The sequence below is a fragment of the Leucopleurus acutus genome, assembly GCF_964270905.1.
Source record: "Leucopleurus acutus genome assembly, chromosome: 8".
Lineage (NCBI taxonomy): Eukaryota > Metazoa > Chordata > Mammalia > Artiodactyla > Delphinidae > Leucopleurus > Leucopleurus acutus.
This window is the reverse complement of record NC_139151.1, coordinates 106,387,152-106,405,298: the sequence shown is the minus strand read 5'-3', so window position 1 is coordinate 106,405,298 and position 18,147 is coordinate 106,387,152. Positions and strand designations below refer to the sequence as shown.

Genomic DNA, 18,147 nt, shown 5'->3' with positions numbered 1-18,147 from the left:
CCCTGGGACGTACAAAGGCCCCCCGATCGTCCACCTCTCCCAGTAAGCGCGACTCCAGTTTGGTTCTGTAGGGACCCAACTCTGTGAGACTAAAAGGACAGCGACAACCGTCCACGTAAAGGCTGACACGGGCGCGGACTGACAGCTCAGGGCAGCACTGGCCACTGGGCACAAACCCTTCCCAGGGAATCACGCCAGGGGCTCAGGACGGTCACTGCTTTCTTGACACAGGAACCGTGAGAAAGGATGCGCGGAAGGAAGCCTGTGACCGGCTGACCCTGAGGCCGGCCGCGAGCAGCAGCTTTGGGAAGTGCGCACGGCCCGCACCAAGTTCAGGTGCAGGCAGCTCCACGAGGGCGGCAGTGGTCCAGGGGCTCTGGTCGGCACGCCTGGGGGCCAGCCCCGACCCTCCCGCCAAAGCCCCCTTCTCCTGCCTCCTCCAACTCCGAGGTAGCTGCTCGGCTGCCCAGACCACACCCCTCCTCTGCTCCCCAAACCTCCCCATCTCTTTCCAGAACAACCTCTAAGGCCCCGCCCCCACCGGCTCTCCCACAAGGCTCCTGCCTGCCCTGCGGCCTCGGCGGGGAAGGGGTCAGCGCCCCCCCAGCTTCCGGGCCGTGGCTCCGGCACACCCGCTGCCCGTCCCGTCCGACCAACTCTCCAGCACGATGCTCAGAGCCACCTCTCTGCCTTCGCCCACAGGCTTCTGGCAAACACCACGACCCCAAGCCTCTAGTTTCCAGCTGCGGGGTCCCCACCACACTGCACCCCCATCACCAAGACCCGCCCACCGACTACAGCCTTCCCCTCTCCTGCTGGCCACCCTCCTCCACCTAGACCCAGCTCCCCGCTCCCCACCGTCCAGCCTGACCAACTCAAGGCCTCGGCCTCTCCTGGGGCTCACCTGCTGGAAACCTCACACCTGCTTCCACCACCCACGGGGACTACGTCAGACCTGAGTCCCTGCGCCGCCTATCCCCAGGGATGGTCTCATGCTGCCGCCAAGGCTGAGACCTGGGCAGGTGCCTCACCCTTCTAAGCCCCGGGCTTCCCAAGCGCACAGCACAGACCACTAGCTGGCCACAGGGGCACCCCGCGCACCCCCGCCACGCCCCGGGGTCTCCCTGCACCTCCCTGTCTATGGCCTGGGCTCCTCCCACCTTAAAACAGAACCATCCCCTCGGCTGACCAGTGCCCAGTTCTCCCCGATCATGGCCCAAACGTGGTTGGCACGGCTCCCTCCCTCCCACAGCCCAGACCCCTGCCAGACGCCAAGTGCCACCACCTGGCTCGCCCAGACAGGATGTCCCCAGCAGTGCCTCGGGGCAGAGACGGCCCCTCCCCCCACCAACTCTCCACCCTCAGACCAGCACCAGTGGACCCTGTGGGCTCCCCGCACCTCACCAGGTGCCCTGCCCAGTCTCCTCAGACCAGCCTGCCACTGCCATCCCACAGGCGTGGCCCATGGCCCCCTCGCCGCTCTGCAGGCTCCCCAACCCCACCTCCGTCTGCAGGCACCCCCCCCACCCCCTCCATCCGAACCACCTGCGCCGCCTGGCAGCCCAACCAGACGTGCCCACGGGGAACTCATCCCACCCAGCCCTGCCCCTCCCCCAAGTTCCTGAGCTCAGCAGACAGCCCCACCATCCACCCGGGAGGCCCTCCCCCTCACCCCTTAAGCGCAGGGGCTTCAGCACCCACGCTGCCTCAAGGAAGCATCTCTCTCCCTCCGCCGCCATCCCCAGGCCAAGCCAGAAGCACCCCGATCAAGGCGCTGAAGCCGCCTCCTAACCGGGGCCACAGCCTTGCGGCTTCCCCCGCGATCCACTCTCCACCCCGGGGCAGGGAGGCTGCTTGGTGCACGTCCTGTTCACGTCATTTGCCTGTCAAACCCTTGCAGGGCCGCTCAGAACCCATCTGACGAAACACAAAACCTCACCGGGGGTCCGCAGGGCTCCCTGAAGTGGGTCGTGACCAGCCACTCACCACCTGCCCCCCTGCAGCGGGCCCCGTCTGGCTTCTCTCAGACCTCCTGTATCTGCCACAACACCGACCGCAGGCCCGCCAGGTCCTCGGTGTCCCCGTCCCCACGCCCACACACACACTGGCCTCGTCCTCCCTGGCGAGCTCCCACCACCCGCAAAGCCGAGCTCAGACTCGCACCCCCTCAGGACACTCCCGGCCCCGCGGCCAGAGCCCTGTGCCCTGCCGCTCGCTCCCAGGGCCCACACGCAGTCACGTGATGGGGTCCCCCGAGGGGTCAGTTGGGAGCCTGATGGAAGGGGAACTCCACAGGGATCGGCCCTGGCGCCCAGACTACCGACCGGGCAGGGCAGCCTCAACCTCGGTCCAGCTGAACCGACGCGAGACAGACCACGCCCAGTCCCCAGTGAGGACCGCTCCACGCGGCTCCACGCAGCTCGTGGGTCTGCTCCTCTGACGCGGTTGGAATTTAGACCAGAAACCCAACCACCTGACGCACTGAGACTCTGAAACCAAGCAGGAGGGACCAGCTGGACTAGGGCACCACAGGGGGAGCAGAGCGTGGAGCCGCGCGGCCGTGTCACCCTGCCTCTGGGGACCCCCTGCGGCGACGTGCACCTTCCGGATCCGCCTTCCCCAAGACGGCAGGCCCCACGACGCGGCCAGCGTGACCAAAGAGCTCGGTTTCCAGATGGGTTCACTGCCAAGTACAGTCACAGCCACGTGTCTGGGAGGCGTTCGCGACGGCGGCCCAGCGCCGCCTGCCTGGCCAGGGACCCCGCCCCCCCCCCCAATACGTGACAGGGACAGCAACTGCCTCACAGCGTGGCCTCGAGGGGTCCAGGAGAGGACACCCGTGACACAGGAGACGAAACCCGGCACGTGTGTCAGCTAATGGCACCGCCACGGTGATGACACACGCCTGCCTGAAACGCTCGCGCTTCTGCAAACACGCGCCAGGCACCCACCAGAGACCAGAGACCACCCAGGGAACAGCCATCTGCCCGCCAAGAGCGTCAGACGGCCGATCCTCCCAGCAGAAAACCCCGAGCCCTGGACGTGAAGCACTCACCTTATCCATCCGGTCCTTCTGCACCCCGTACTTCCCACCGAAGCCTCTGGAGTAGTCTGCAACGTGACAGCACGGCATTTAGTCTCGGGCTGAGGCCCGCCAGCTGCCGGCAGCAGGCGCATGCAAACAGGTCCAGAAAGAGCCCGAGAAAATGCACCCAGAGCAACAGAACGAGAACGTGGAACGATGAGCCTTTGCTTGTGAGTTGGGCTTCTACCCGTGGTGCTCGGTAGCAGGCAGGTGAGAGGCAGGAAAGAGGTGTGGCATGCTCCCCGCGTGCTCCCGGGGGACAGGGGTGCGGGTGGCAGGCAGGGCGCCACCTCCTAGCACAGTCTCTGCTCTGCGCTCCTGCTCTACTGAGTGCTAAAAAGAGGCTCAGGTGCAGGGATTCTCTCGTTTTACTTATTTTTTTTCTCTTGCTTTTTTAAAAGAGAAAAAGTTTCCCGGAACTTCTACCAGCCAAATACTTATGTTGCAGCAACACAGGTCTACGTGACAGTCACACTGCCGTGCAGTATCAACGCCACGTCCACGCGGTCTGCCGGGTCAGCCCGAGGTGATTCTCTCCCTGAACGCTGGGGCTGAGCGCCTAAACTCAGCCCCGTAAAATGAGGACACGACTCTTTGCCAACTGTGTGTCCCGGTTCTAATGATCAAGCCTGAATTTTGACAGACATTAGATAGCTGCTCTGAGCAAAAGCACGTTTGCCATCTGGACTCCCAATATATGCACCCAGAAACCTCCTGTCGAGTTCCAGCTTTGCGTACGTACTGTCTGGTTCTGTGTGAAGGAGTCACACAGAGATGGTGTCATCAAAAAAACTAGCAAAAACCAAACAAACACCACCACAAATGAGACACAGAAACCACGTGGACACGCCTGCCCCGCGCCCCTGGCCCAAGGCCAGTGATCGGGCTGAACCAGACACGTTTCTCCCGGTCTCAGAAGCAGGGAGGCAGCCTACGCGACGCTCACAGGAGTCCCGGCAACAGCAAGCACTGCTGCGGAAGGCCGCCGGGAGACCAGAGACAGCCCACCCCAGGAGCGAGGCGCGCCACGGGGTTAGAGTGACCTGCACCTCGCGCCACCTTTGACCAGACACGCACCCCAACGGTTACGGGAGAGAAAAAAGTCAACAGGGAAGAAAGGGCGCGAGTGAATTCCGCTCCGGCACAGCACTGGGCTGGAAGTGCCCAGGGGCCCCTGCAGGTGACAGCGGGTGACTCGGAGGCTGAGCCCTGAAGTCTGTGCTAGAAGTGGCGGCACTGGGCGGGGCTGGGGGGAGCCGGGGAGCAACTGTGCCTTGCTGGGACTCGTGCTTGGCCAGTCTCTCCTTGTAATCAAAGCCCACAGCACAGGGGTCCTGCCTCTCGGACTGAACACCAAATCTGCCTCCGAAACCAGTCTTATAATCTGAAAATCCACAGGTGACAGTGGAGAAAACAACCGAGAGGAAACACAAGTTTGGTTAGACTCAAACACGTCGCCTGGAGGAAACAAGGGCTGCGCCGAGCTCGGGGACGACAGAGCCAGCTCCCAGTCTCACCAATAGTCACAAAGGGCTCAAAAGGTTAAAGGACAGACAACGTCTGAACCCGTGGCCCAGGCCCGAAAGCAGGTTAGCAACTGTATTTGAGCCGATTCGGAAAGGCCGCTCCGTGCTCCGGGACTCTCTGCAGGGCCCCGCCCACGCTGCACACAAGAGCACGCGTCTCTGCTCACTTGAAGAAAGAGACACGTTACACACACGGCCCACCCCACAGCCCCGCGGCAGCCCCGCTCCCCACCACGCTGGCTGCAAGCCCGGGGCCCCGGCGGCCACGCTCCCAGGGACGGGGCGCCTCTCAGGCTGGGACCACCGTGCCGCCCCTGTGGCCGCGCGGAGTGGCAGGCAGCAGCCCCTCAGGAACACTGCCGCAGCGGCCGGGGCTTCAGGGCCCAGGCGAGCACAGGTGCCCTGCCCCGCCCAACCGCAGCCCCCCCAAGGGGGAAGGGGGAATCACTACGGGCGGAGGGGTCCTTCCAAAGCCATGGGGACAGAGGACGCCTCCCCCACTGAAGACAGGACAGCACCGCGACACAAGTACCGTGAGGCCAGGCACACGTGGACCTGTAAACAGAAATGAACTTCTCGAAGGGCCTCGCGGGCGAGCAGCCAGCACGAACGTACCTTTTTGGGATTCGTGCAGATGCAGCTTCTCCTGGTGATCCCAGCCAAGGGCACACTTGTCCTGTCTGTCTGTCTGCACACCGAACTTCCCTCCAAAGCCTTTCACGTAGTCTGCGTAGACAGTAAAAGGCCATAATCGAGTATTAATGGGCAGCCTGCGTAACAGGGAGAGAGCAGGTTTTCCGTGAAGTTCAACATACACAATTCACTAAACCATCCTTTCTCTTCCTGACCTTTGGTGAAACTTCAGATGACATTAAGAGGACCGCCTCGTACTGTGTCAGGAAAATAACCTCATCTACCATCTCCGCACCATGGGTTAACACTGACGGGACCCCCTACAGGAACCCGCGAAGCATGCAGTGTCACAGCGCTGACGCGCCATTGGGTCTCGCCACTTACACAGACGTGCGACACGTGGCCCCTGCTACAAGCCACGCCGCTGCAGCGTTCAAGCTAAAAGAGGTCTAAGGACTGGATTTCTCAGTTAACGGCTCTGTTTTTGGATTTTCTGTTTTACAGTTCAAGGTTTAACAGAAAGAGACGTCCACCCTAAGTGTTCCCGGTTACGCTCTGTTTCCCCACTTCTGTTCTGGTTATCGCCCATCACGTTAACAGCCGCCAGCTGGACAATAAGGTAGAACTGAAGCCACCTTTCTGGGACTCGTGCTTCTCGGTTTTGCCTTGGTACTCAAAGCCGACCGCGCTCTTATCCACCTTGTCCTTGTCGACACCATACTTGCCACCAAAACCTTTGGAGTAATCTGAAAACAAGAAGAGTACTGTTCGTAAACCAGTCACAAGATCAGCGAGCACGCTGCGGATTTCAGCAGTCTTTAAGGAAGTATTCTGATCACTCAATTTAAAAAAACAAACCTAAAGTCTCCGAGATCACTTACGTAGGAAACATTTGAAAGTATTGTTTGTATGTAATGATGGAACTATGAAGTGCAGCAAGTAGAGCAGACGAACAACTGCAGCGCCTCTCCTTCACCCCAAGAGACAGCATGAGGTAACAGGTGACATAAAGTTTCTGAACTCAGGATGAGCCACAGGGGAAGCTCTTGGAGGGTCACCCTACCTCCTAACCAAAGCCAGCAGAGCTGTGCCGGGGACACCGCCAAAGGAACAGGATAACACGGACTACCTTCCAGAAATGTCAGTTCAACTCAAAGCTAAGTTATTATTACACTAAATCGCTATCTTTACACTAAGGCATGACTCCATCACGGACACATTAACGGGGTAGAACGCACACAGAGATCAAATCCCTGCCCAGGACGCCTAGGGCTGCTCCCGGCACTTCGGCCTCTGCTCCCCGACTGCCCAAAGGCATATTTATTCTTCTTCAAGGGCATCTCGGGGAGAAAATCTGGTAAAAATGAACAGGATCCAACAGCAGGTGCTGACTGGCAGCAGGCATACAGTGCAAAGGAGTACAGGTGTGTGCCTAGCAGAGAGAGAAGGCAGAGTTTAAAGGAACCCCATGCAGCAGGCCCAGCAGCCTCAGGGCAGGCAGGCCCTGCCAGGTGTAAGGGAAGCACCACCCTCAGCAAACAGGAGCCCCTCAGGCCCAACGGCCATCCCCCTGGGGAAATGCCAAGCCAGTGGGGTTTCCGGTGATGGCTTTCATTTTTGTTTCTTAAAAAAATCTGGGGTTTTAAAAAGTACGTGAGCTCTCAGTTTGTACGCTGGCCAATGTTCAAATAATTTAAACGTGCAGGCCAAACAAAACAAACGATGCAGAACCACCAACAGATCAGGAGCTCTGCAGCGGGGGCTGAATCTTTAAGTCAAGCTCCATAAACACACACCTCAGAGGGCAGAGGGCCGTAACTGGTCACTTACATCACAGTGAAAGGAAAGTCAGGATGGCATCTAAGGACAATCTAGAAGGCTCTATCAAAATTTTAAATTCAACGTCTTTTGACCCAGCAACTCCATTGCTAGGAATTTATTCTTTTAAATAATCACTTATGTATATAACAGAATATTCACTGCAATTTTTTTTTTTTTTTAATGAATTTACTTATTTTATTTTCGGGTCTTGGGGTTTACTTCGGGTTGGGTCTTTGTTGCTGTGCGTGGGCTTTCTCTAGTTGCGGCGAGCGGGGGCTACTCTTGGTTGCGGTGCGCGGGCTTCTCCTTGCAGTGGCTTCTCTTGTTGCAGAGCACGGGCTCGAGGCGTGTGGGCTCAGTAGTTGTGCCTCGTGGGCTCTAGAGCGCAGGCTCAGTAGCTGTAGCGCGCAGGTTTAGCTGCTCCGTGGCATGTGGGATCTTCCCGGACCAGGGCTCGAACCCGTGTCCCCTGCACTGGCAGGCAGGTTCTTAACCACTCCACCAGGGAAGTCCCTGTAGGCAATTTTTAACATCAAAACTTGGAAATAACCTAAATTCCACATTCCAGAGAGGAACAGTTAACTGGACCACGGAACAGAGGACTCAGCAGTCATCAAAATTACGACAAACCGCGACTTCCTTGGTGGTCCAGTGGTAAAGAATCTGCCTCACAACACAGGGGACGTGGGTTCAATCCCTGGTCAGTGAGCTAAGATCCCACATGCCGGGGGTCAACTAAGCTCACGTGCCTCAACTAGAGAGTCCTTGTGCCGCAAACTTCAGAGCCCACGTGCCCTGGAGCCTGCGCGCCACGTCTAGAGAAGAGAAAACCCGAACGCCACAACTGGAGAGAAGCCCACGCACCACAACGAAGAGCTCACGTGCCACAACTAAGACCTGACGCAGCCAAAAATAAACAAAATGGATAAATAAATAAATCTTTAAAGGAAAAGAAATAAGACAAACCACCTACACCGTCCAGAAAGTAACAGGGACATCCAAACACTTGAAGTCAGAAAAATTATATAAATATAACATAAACCGATTTGCATCAGGGAGAAGTCCCCTGGGTGTGTGTCGGTGAATGCATGAAAAACAACGGGGCCCGGGGTGCCTGACGGTCAGCAGGGCGCCGCTGCGGCCCACCTCTCTGCGACTCGTGCTTCTCCGTCTTGCTCTGATAGTCGAAGCCCACGGCGCTCTTGTCCACGCGGTCAGACTGCACGCCGTACTTGCCACCGAAACCGCTCGAGTAGTCTGGGGAGACAGGGCAGCAGTCAGGAAAGTGTGTCAGGCCAAGTGCCACCTTGGTCAGATGAAGCAAGACTCACCAGGAGGTCAAGCACGCATCTTAAAATGTACAACAAGCTACCCGCTGCCACACACGGGTGACGCTGGACGCGTCTATGCGCCTCTGCAGTCTGGTCCCCTTCGACTACTGAAGGGCAGAGGTGAGCTGCAGGCCCACTTTGGGAAGTAACCGTTCAAATAAAGGTCAGTGTATAAAGACAGCTAGGCAGCTGCATGGGTCTTTCTAGGAAAGACCCGACAGCTCCAACACATCGAGCCAGGTGGGCTGGGTGGACCGGCGGGGCCTAGAGCACTCCCAGGCCGAGCTACTTCCCTGGGTCATCGGATGACCCACAAGAGGCAGAAGTAAACAAGCTTGCAAAAAACACCTCAAGGGGGCTTCCCTGGTGGTACAGTGGTTGAGAGTCCGCCTGCCGATGCAGGGGACGGTCCAGGAAGATCCCACGTGCCGCGGAGCGGCTGGGCCCGTGAGCCACGGCCGCTGAGCCTGCGCGTCCGGAGGCTGTGCTCCGCAACGGGAGAGGTCGCAACAGTGAGAGGCCCGCGTACCGCAAAAAAAAAAACCAACCTCAAGGGACTTCCCTGGCGGTCCAGTGTTTAAGACCCCACGCGTCCACTGCAGGGGGCACAGGTTTGATCCCTGCAGGGAACGATGATCCCATAGGCTTCCATTTACAGAAAGGCTTTACCAGGGAGCACTACCTCATAAAGATTAGCCTGCGCCGCGCCAAAAGACGCACGCACACGCTGAAAATGTCAGTAATTTAACGGCTCCGTTCCCATCCTCAGGGGAAAGTTAGTTTTGCCCACCAAGTTAGAGAGGGAACTGTTCGGGGGCAACGCTGCACGGATGAGGGGAAGCAGCTTCTGCTGCCACACGGGAGGTGGCACAGGGACACGAGATGCCAGCACTTCGTGGGCTGCGTGGCAGGGACCCCACTGTCACACCACACCCGGAAGACCAGACACCTGAAGGCGACAGCAGCGAACTGCCCGTGGCGACACCCCTGCCCCCAGGAAGAGGCCTCGAGTGACAACGTGCTCCTGCCCTTAAAAAGCAGGCGGGGCTGCCTTCCCATCACCGGGGTCTTTCACATCTCACCTTTCTGCGAGGCGTGTTTCTCAGTTTTCCCCTGGTACTCAAAGCCCACAGCAGACTGCAGTCACAGAGAAAAGGGAAATGCAGTTTTAAATGCCTGGATCCACGATGCATAGGACACTTTAAAAAACATGAACCGTGTTATCTTTTGATCTTTGATTTCCCAAAGCCATTAACACCCAAAGCCCTGCTGTTTTGAATTCGTAACCCATAAAATGCTCACAGAAGCGGGGGCGGGGGGCGCTGCCCAGGCCAAGCTGCAAGCATAGCGGCCTGTCCCTCCCTGCCTCCCCCCGGTGGCCGACCCCCCCACAGGACACCGACCTGGGCCGACTCCCATCAGCCCGCTTCTCAGATGGGCTCCCCAAGAGCCACACGAACAGCAGGGACAAGGCCCGGCGCTGAGATGGGCACCACGCACGCAGCCCGGGGCAAGGGCGAACGTGGGACCGTGGCCACACACAGCCAGGCCTAACCCCCAAGCCCAGGCTCGCAATGCTACGACATAAAACAAAGGGGCTGACGGCCCTGAGCCAGGGACTCGAGAACAGCGGGGCAGCATCCGGACGCTCAGCACAGCGCGGGAGGCGGGAGGCGGGAGGCGGGAGGCACTCTGCCAGTCCGCTCTGAACACCCTTGGGGGAGCCCTGTCACAGTGACATCCAGGCAGGGACAGTGGGTGTAAACAGTCCCCGCTGGCATCCTTGGACGAATCTAAGGCTGTCCCGGGGTCATCCGATGAGTAGATACCAACATGGGGGTTTCTACAGCGATCAGTAAAAAAAACCCTTACACTTGACTGTTCTTCTGTTTGTCTGTTTGGCCACACGGCCTGTGGGATCCTAGTTCCCCGACCAGGGATCGAACCCGGGCCCCTGGCAGTGAGAGTACGGAGTCCTAACCACTGCACCGCCCGGGGAAGTCCCTGTTCTCGCCTCTTAAAGGGCCAGTCATCTCAAAGCAACTGGAAAGGGGGGCCCTGTGAGCCCTGTGGTCAGGACACCCACCCTGCAGTCCCACGGAGTCAGGAGGCCCGGAGCACACACACCTGGCGGTGGGCTCTGACCTACGAGGACTGGCTCCTCGCCCTCCCCGGGCGCCAGCTGCCCAGGATGCTTCACTCACCTGATCGACTCTGTCCACCTGGACGCCAAACTTGCCTCCAAACCCCCGGACGGAGTCGACCTGCGAGCAGTGCTTGGAAAGCTTCGACTGATACTCGTGGCCGACAGCTGACTGGAGCAGGTTGCAAAAATAAAAGTGTCAGACGCCCACCGGTATCACCACATTGCCCACCCCCCATGCGGGGTCTAAGGGGGCAGCCCGCACCTGTGGTCAGCGTGGGTGACCCTAATTGAAACCACTCGACGTGGAAGTTAGCCTGGGGGAAGCTGCCTCCCGGGGGGCATCGCAAGCCATGGCCACCGGTCAGGTGTTCCCCAAACTCTCTCCGTTACCGGGCTCCCCGGAGACTGCCCAAGAAGCCCGGCCACAAGGGGGGGCTTCTCACATGACTGGGCACGAAGAGCCAGGAGGCCAGGCCCCATCCGGAAACCGCAGAGCCAGCAGCCTGCAACACGACTCCTGAGACCCAGTTCCGGGAAGACCGCTGGCAACCATCACCCTACTCAAACAGGACATTTTCACACCACAGGACCCAGGAATCAGGACACAACGTGCATTTTGCTAACAAATGCAGACACAGACAGGTGCGCTGGAGTCACGCCTCGCGTTCAGAGTCAAGAGCCACTGTGCGCCCAGCCTGTCCGGGAGCGGAGTGGGCCCGTCAGCACATCATCAGCCCCACGGACGGGCAGGAAGGGAGTTTGGTGACATCCTCTCAAGGTCACGTGCCGAACAAGCAGTCCACCCCAGGGTTCCCGCGGCGTTTCCCACGGTGGGGTCAGCAAACCATGGCCCAGGGCCCACGCCCGGCACTGAGGCTTTTTGTAAGTAAAGCTTTTGGGAGCACACCACCTCCACGCACTCACAGAACGTCTACGGCTGCCTCTGCGTCTCGACAACGCAGCTAGTTCGGGAGCTGCTTGAGACCCCATGGCGGCCGCGAGGCTGAAAACACTCCCCAAATTCTGAGCGGCCCCCGTCCTGCTCCAGCCTCCCAGGCCCCTGACCCTCAGTGCTCGGCACCAGGGTCCCAGGCTCCCTCAGCAGGATGGACAGTGGTCACGGACCCCTTGGCGGACATCGAGGACACAGGACGCGTGCCTGCCACGTGACCCAGCGCGGGGCGAGAAGGCACGCCCAAACGCCGGTTAACGATGACTCCAGTGAGCCACCCCGCCTCGGGCCCTCCTGCAGTGAGGGACCCGCTAGCGCACTGTGGACCCCCTTCCTGTTCATCTACAACTTCAGCAGCTGGGTTTGGGATCCAACCACTGCGGAGTCACCGCCACAACTGAGAACTCTGCAGGCCACTCGGAGTGTGCATTCTTTCCACAGCCCAGGGAGCCAAGTAGGTTCTACTTTAAAGTTTGGAGCTGTTACTTTCTCTCCTTTCCGGGTTGGTTCCGACGCCTGTAGCTAACAGCAGATCCACGGCACCGCAGCCTCGGAAAACCTCTGCGGCAGAGACCACCCACCCGCAGCTTCTGGGTCTCACCCAGAGAACGTCAGCAGAGTAACACGGAGGCAGCAGCACGCAGAGAGGATTCCCCAACTTGATTCTTCATCACAAAGAAGTTCTAAGGACACTGCTCTGAAAATATGGCCAGTGACAGCTTATTAATTTTTCCAACTTTTTGATCAAAAGAGATTTATCCCTCAAATTGCCCGTGACCTTACGTTGACAAGACAGTATTTATTATCGAACAGTCAGCACCGGGCAGAGCGCTGCCAGAAGCAGGAATGTACACTGGTCCCGACATGTGCCTGGCGAGGAACAAAACCTGCATCATGGACCACGGCCCCCGTGAGCCCCGAAAGAGGCATGGGAGATGCTCAGACCACAGCGCACATGGGATCCCGATGGCTGCTGCACCTTCCCAGGCCACAATCCTCTCACAAGTAGGTGCCTGCCCAAGATGTGTTTTTTTCTGGAAGTCTCTATCACACAGTCTCAACACGCAGATCTCAGGGCTCTTTTCAATGTCTGGAAAGGACAAGTTACCAACAGCTTCAGGGTCACTTGTTCCGGTTTGGAACCTTAGTGATTTCTGATGACAGGTTGGTCCAGTGGCGCTCCCGTGAGCTGCAGGGGAGGAAGCACCCCCCGACCGCGGCGCCCCCCGCTGGATCCACCTGAGGGGAACCGCCGGCTGGAGTGAGAGCTCGGTTCCCTGAGCCGCCCGGGTGCCGTCAACACGTGGCTCCAGGCGCTCACACACCGTCCGCTGAGCGCCTTCACGGTGCCAGGCCCAGCATGAGGCGAGCACAGCTTGTCCAGGCCTCGACGGGAAGGACAGCACAACGCAGGAGTGACGCTGCCAGAGGGCGGCACAAAGCACGGGGAGGGGCAGCCGCGGGCCGGCAGGAGGCCGGCAGGAGCCGAGGGGCCTGGGCCGCGGGTGCCGGGGGGATGCGGCTCAGCCCGCACAGGGCAGTCCGGCAGCAGCCCCAACAACCGTCTCCCTGTCCTCAGCCAGGGCTTCCTGGTGCATCTGCAACGTTCTCCCCAGCAGGTTCTTCCGACCCAGAGCTGGGGACCCAGATTGTGCTGAGCGTCTCTTTGCTCTCGCTCCCCGCGCCCGAGCGCCTGGACTCCGCTAGGCGGGAAAGGCTTCTGCCTACGCGACGCTTTCGTTGCCGGAAACGTGGGGATTTTGCCCGTCTGTGTTCCTAAACGCCACCACACTTTCTAGGGTCCAAAGATGGTTTCTGCTCCCCACGCCCCTGTGTGCCGTCCAGACGTCTCTGGGGGCAACGGGGTCACCGGGGGCGCCCCTGCCTCTCTCCTGCAGCCTGCCCTTCATAGACTCCGCCTCCAGGCTCATTTCAGACCTGGCCTGGGGTGCCCACAGGTCCCCATGTATCCACTCCGTGGTGACACAGCCCAGATGGCATACTGTGACACAGCCGCGTCATTCCAGGCCCAGCTCAGATGCCGAGTCCGATCCAGGCACAAGGGGGACAGGGGTGGAATTACAGCCCAGAATCCAACCCAGTTGATACCTCTGCACAGAATAAAGGCAGACATCTCGCATTACCAGCCTGGGAAAAACCTACCTCTCTGGGGACGTCTAAAGACTGCAGACCTGCTTCACTGCAAACGCGCTACGGTCTACCATCCTCTCTGCAAGGCGGACACCAGCCCCGCCAGCTGATCCAGTCCCTTCTCTAGGGCCAGCAAAGGCTGCTGCACTGTTAACAGCTTCAGTCTCCACCTACTTGGACTTGCCTGCCCCCAGCCTGGTGGGCAGTGGCATGACGCCGGGGGCCAGGGTCCTCTCTGAAGTTCACTAAATGTGGGAAGGACAACAGCACGCCTGGCGGCTGAATTTCCACCCTTGACGTGAACCAAGGCCCGCAGACTCGGCTCCGGTCTGCAGATGGGTAGCATTCAGGCCGCAGGCTGAACCGCGGTCAGGCCGCTTCCAGGCCTCCATCCTGGTCACAGAGCGGCCTCTGGCAGAACCTGATCTCCCGCTCCGGGGCTCCCGACACACCACCCACTCCCCAGCAACTCAGCATCTTAAAAGACCTTCCAGAAACGGGAGCCCTTCGCGGGTAAGGTCAATGGAGAGAGGATTACTTCTGGCAAATCCGTCCTCAACAAGTAGACTCCCAACTTTTCATCTACGGGGGAGGCTCCTGAGTGACCACGCTGCCGACCATGGTGAGGTCAGGCACGCCAGGACCCACCGCGACGTGGCCGGGCACTTACTCTGTCCATTCTGTCCTGCTCCACACCAAACTTCCCTCCGTAGCCGTGCGAGGCTTTGGGTCCCGTTTCGAGCTCCTTCTCCTTGAGGGTCTGGTGTTCTTGAAACACATTCTCCCTCAGCTTGTGTATGCTTGGGGGGAAGAGAACAGACAGGAAGAAACCGGTCAGACAGACGTGCGTCCTTGTTTTCCAGTGGGACAGACGAGGACAGGACGTGTCATCTCGGCAGATCTGCAAGGTTCCACTACTTGGTGGCTCCCCAGTCCCTGTCTCCCTTGTGCTCGCTTTACTGTTCCACCAGCTGGTCCCCCAACTTCGGCAGTTCTCAGATGCAAGTTAACAGAAAAAAGAAACTAATCTGAATTCACACAGTGAGTCATCTCAAACCCCCCCCCCCCCACACACACACACAGAGCTGTGCTGAAATGTGGACTTTCTCCCATAAGGGGAAAAGCTCCTCAGGGTTTATCAGACACCTGACTTGGGAGAGCTAGTTCTGTAAGCGTCCCCAGAGGCAGAGGGGAAAAGCAGAGTCAACAGCCCCACACCCCAGGCAGCCCTAGGACAGAAGCCCAGAGACACAAAACACTTAGACGGTTGCTCTTTCCTTGGAGCACTCCAGCTTTTCATTCAAAGGTGAAGTGAGAGGTTTGCAGAATTTACAATGTGAGCGCCACTTTTACTTTAAACACTGGGAACAGTGGGACAGATCACAAGATGTGGCCAAAACCGGGCAGGCCAGGAAGCGTCTGCAGCTGTCTCCGTCGGGAGACCCACAGCAACACGACGGCCACCTGATCCGGTTCCTCTCTGCCCAAGGGACAACATGTCCACACCTCAACATCTGGACAACAATCCCAGAAGTTCGGCTACAAAACCAACCAGGCCTGGCCACCTCCCGACCCCCTGACGAGCACAGGAGGAAGACCAGCCTCCCAAGAACACGGAAGGACCAACAGCCGTCCTGTCCCTGTGTGCTCTCTGAGCTCTACCCACCCAGAGGCTGCCTGATGAGAGAGCTCCTTTCTCCTCCAACCTGCCCTCCCCAACATATTCTGAAGCCACAGGGAACAGAAGAGATGAGGCCCAGATGGCATCAAGTCAGAAGGCAGCCTAACCCCACAGCGGGCGACCCGAGTCAGCCCCTGGCACCACCTCCTCCGGCCGGTCCCAGGCCCTTCTTCAGGGGCTTGTGGGGAGAGGGTGGGCTCAGCGACTCAGGGAGGGAGGAACACTGGTGTCTAAACGCCTGAGCTGCAGACTTCACCTCCTTTTCGGGACGATCTACTGAGTCTCTCTCAGCCAAGAACAGCTTCATTTTACTGCAAAGATCCCAGGGCCACGCAAGACCAGCTCTCTGCCAGCGACCAAAGCGGGTCAGCAGTCCGTGAGGACACCTTCACAACCAGGGCATGGGAGCACACTCTGAAGCTGGCACAGACTGAGCACATTCTAAAAGGTCCCTTTATCTACACCTCCCGACAGGAAAACAAGCTGCCCCAGAGGTGGCCAGCTGCGACAGTGCCGAGGCAGACAATGACACGCTTCAAGCAGCTCTCCTATTTGAGGCTTTTAAGAGAACACAATGCTGAGAATTCAGCTCGTGGCATCCAACTGATGACGATAAAATAATAAAAGTATAACAAAAAAATTAAAGAAGGGTGTTTATGGTCTAAGGTATTCAAAGACATCCACACTTTAGAAACCTCCCATCAGCAGAGAGAAGAGCTTAGGTAACTGTGTTCCTCGATGAAAACCACAATATTGAGAAACAGACTCTAGAATTGGAAGCACGGAAGTCATTTGCGATGGGAATTTTTAAGTTACCGAGCACGTCCGTATACATACACGTACACAAACACGCAGATGTACACATCAGGTCTTACGTTCACCTACGGTATAAATAGCGAGTCACAGCATGCAGCGACGAAGACCCACTGCAGCCAAAACATACACACATACATACATACAAAGAACAATGCTGCGAAAAATAAAAACAAAACAAAATAAAAAATCGAGTCACAAAGCAAAAGCAATCCCACCATATGGAGCCACGACCTCGCCTCTCACCCCGGCCTTATCGTCATCTTTCAGAACATCACTGTCACACAAATACCGAGAGAGTCTCTTACTTGATGTGCTCCTGGTGCCCAGACCCCTGGACGGTTTTGGCCCCCCATCGCTGCTCTTTTTCACTTACGTCATTCTGAAAAGAAAAGTAAATGACGAGTGCACCCCACAGCCTGGATTGTAAGACAACCACCCACCCGCCCACCCAAACCCAAACCCTGGGGAAATCCACTCCGGGAGACGTGAAAGGCAGGCAGACTGGTGACTTGTACCACGAAATCAGGGTCGGTTTCCCAGTCGTCGGCTCCCGCGTCGTCCTGGGTGATGGACACGGTGTGGCCGGCCGAGGCTTTCCACATCTGGAAAAGCAGCCCCGCAGTTACAGAGGCCCGGGAGAACCCTGCGCAGAGGCCGACGCAGACACCTTTGCCTGGGACCCCAAAACCCTAGAGGGCACAGGGCAGGCTGGGGGGCTACAAGCTCAAATAGTCACTCATAATCCCTGAGTGACACCCGTAGGAACAGAAGAAACGCAACATTTTTTAGCTCTAATACTGCTGTCAACCGGCATCAGAAACAAATAAGAAATGCTCCTGGCTTCAACTCAAGTGAGGAAATTTTCTGGAAAATAAAAAAGTCACGTGTGCACTTACCTCACTCATTGGGAATGTCTTCCTCTCCCACTGGGTCTCACGGCAACGATGCTGCCCAACGCTGGGGGCGCACCGAATGCACCAACGGCAAATTTTGTCGTATTTTACCACAACGTTTTGGAAAGCGCCCATCTTAACTTCAAAGCGCAAAATCTGGAAATTACTGGAAACCTAATAATGATTTTCTTAACTCGGACTCTGACAAGTCAAATATTTCAAGCGTTGCTTTGCCATCTACTTGGGAAAATAGCACATAAATGCCAACCTGTCCTCTACTAGGCAGCTCTGAAGACTGGCCACCCTGCTTCCTCAGCAGTCCTGAAATTCTGTACGTTTTATCTAGTGGACAGAACCATGATGCAGCTTCACAACTGAACCACATCGTTCTTTTCTTAACTGCAAAGGCAAAATCTAGCTTTTAAGGGTTTCAAAAGAAAACTATGTATGAGAAGAATGGATTCATTCTCCCCAAAAGTACTTATAAAATTTCACATAGGCCAGGAAGCAACTGAAAGCTTACTTTCATCTAATCAACCAGAAGCCCCATCCCAGCGTCTGAAGTGAGGACGAGCAAGTCTCGCTCTGTGGGGTCACCGTGCTTCTGTGTGAACCCAGACTGGACGAGAGCCCTTCACAAGCCTGAGACTCCCCTGTGCAGGTCCACCACCCCCGCCAGCTCCGCTGGGTCACAAGTCCAAGGCGGTGGCAGGGGCGAATCAGGGTGCAGGGCTCTCAGATTTCCAGATGCAACTCCCGCCATGTCACCTGGGCAGGGAATCATGTGCCACCAGGTGGGACAGGACCAGCAATGTCCCTTCATGGCCACTTCAAACCTTGTTCCCCTCTGACCAGGTACGGCAAAGCATGGCAACAATTTCCCAGACGTGGACTTCCCTGGTGGCTCAGTGGTTAAGAATCCGCCTGCCAACGCAGGGGACACGGGTTCGAGCCCTGGTCCAGGAAGATCCCACATGCCACGGAGCAACTGAGCCTGTGTGCCGCAACTACTGAGCCTGCGCTCTACAGCCCACGAGGCACAACTACTGAGCCCACGTGCTGCAACTACAGAAAGCCTGCACGCAGGAACAAAGACCCAACGCAGCCAAAGA

At 57.8% G+C, this 18,147-nt stretch overlaps 1 protein-coding gene across 3 annotated transcripts in view; it reads right to left on the bottom strand.

Annotated features, from left to right (window-relative positions):
* Positions 1-18,147, bottom strand: part of CTTN (cortactin) — a 33,135-nt gene that overhangs the window by 10,186 nt on the left and 4,802 nt on the right. For 2 of the 3 annotated variants that reach the window (XM_082845799.1, XM_082845800.1), the window contains exons 3-11: positions 16,658-16,744; positions 16,448-16,521; positions 14,316-14,445; positions 10,601-10,711; positions 9,479-9,533; positions 8,212-8,322; positions 5,880-5,990; positions 5,227-5,337; positions 3,056-3,111 (exon numbers count right to left, since the gene is read on the bottom strand). In XM_082845799.1, the coding sequence (XP_082701925.1) occupies positions 3,056-3,111; positions 5,227-5,337; positions 5,880-5,990; positions 8,212-8,322; positions 9,479-9,533; positions 10,601-10,711; positions 14,316-14,445; positions 16,448-16,521; positions 16,658-16,744 (846 nt within the window). Of the gene's footprint in view, positions 1-3,055; positions 3,112-4,358; positions 4,470-5,226; positions 5,338-5,879; positions 5,991-8,211; positions 8,323-9,478; positions 9,534-10,600; positions 10,712-14,315; positions 14,446-16,447; positions 16,522-16,657; positions 16,745-18,147 lie in introns of all 3 variants that reach the window. The other variant, XM_082845801.1, reaches the window with a different exon arrangement.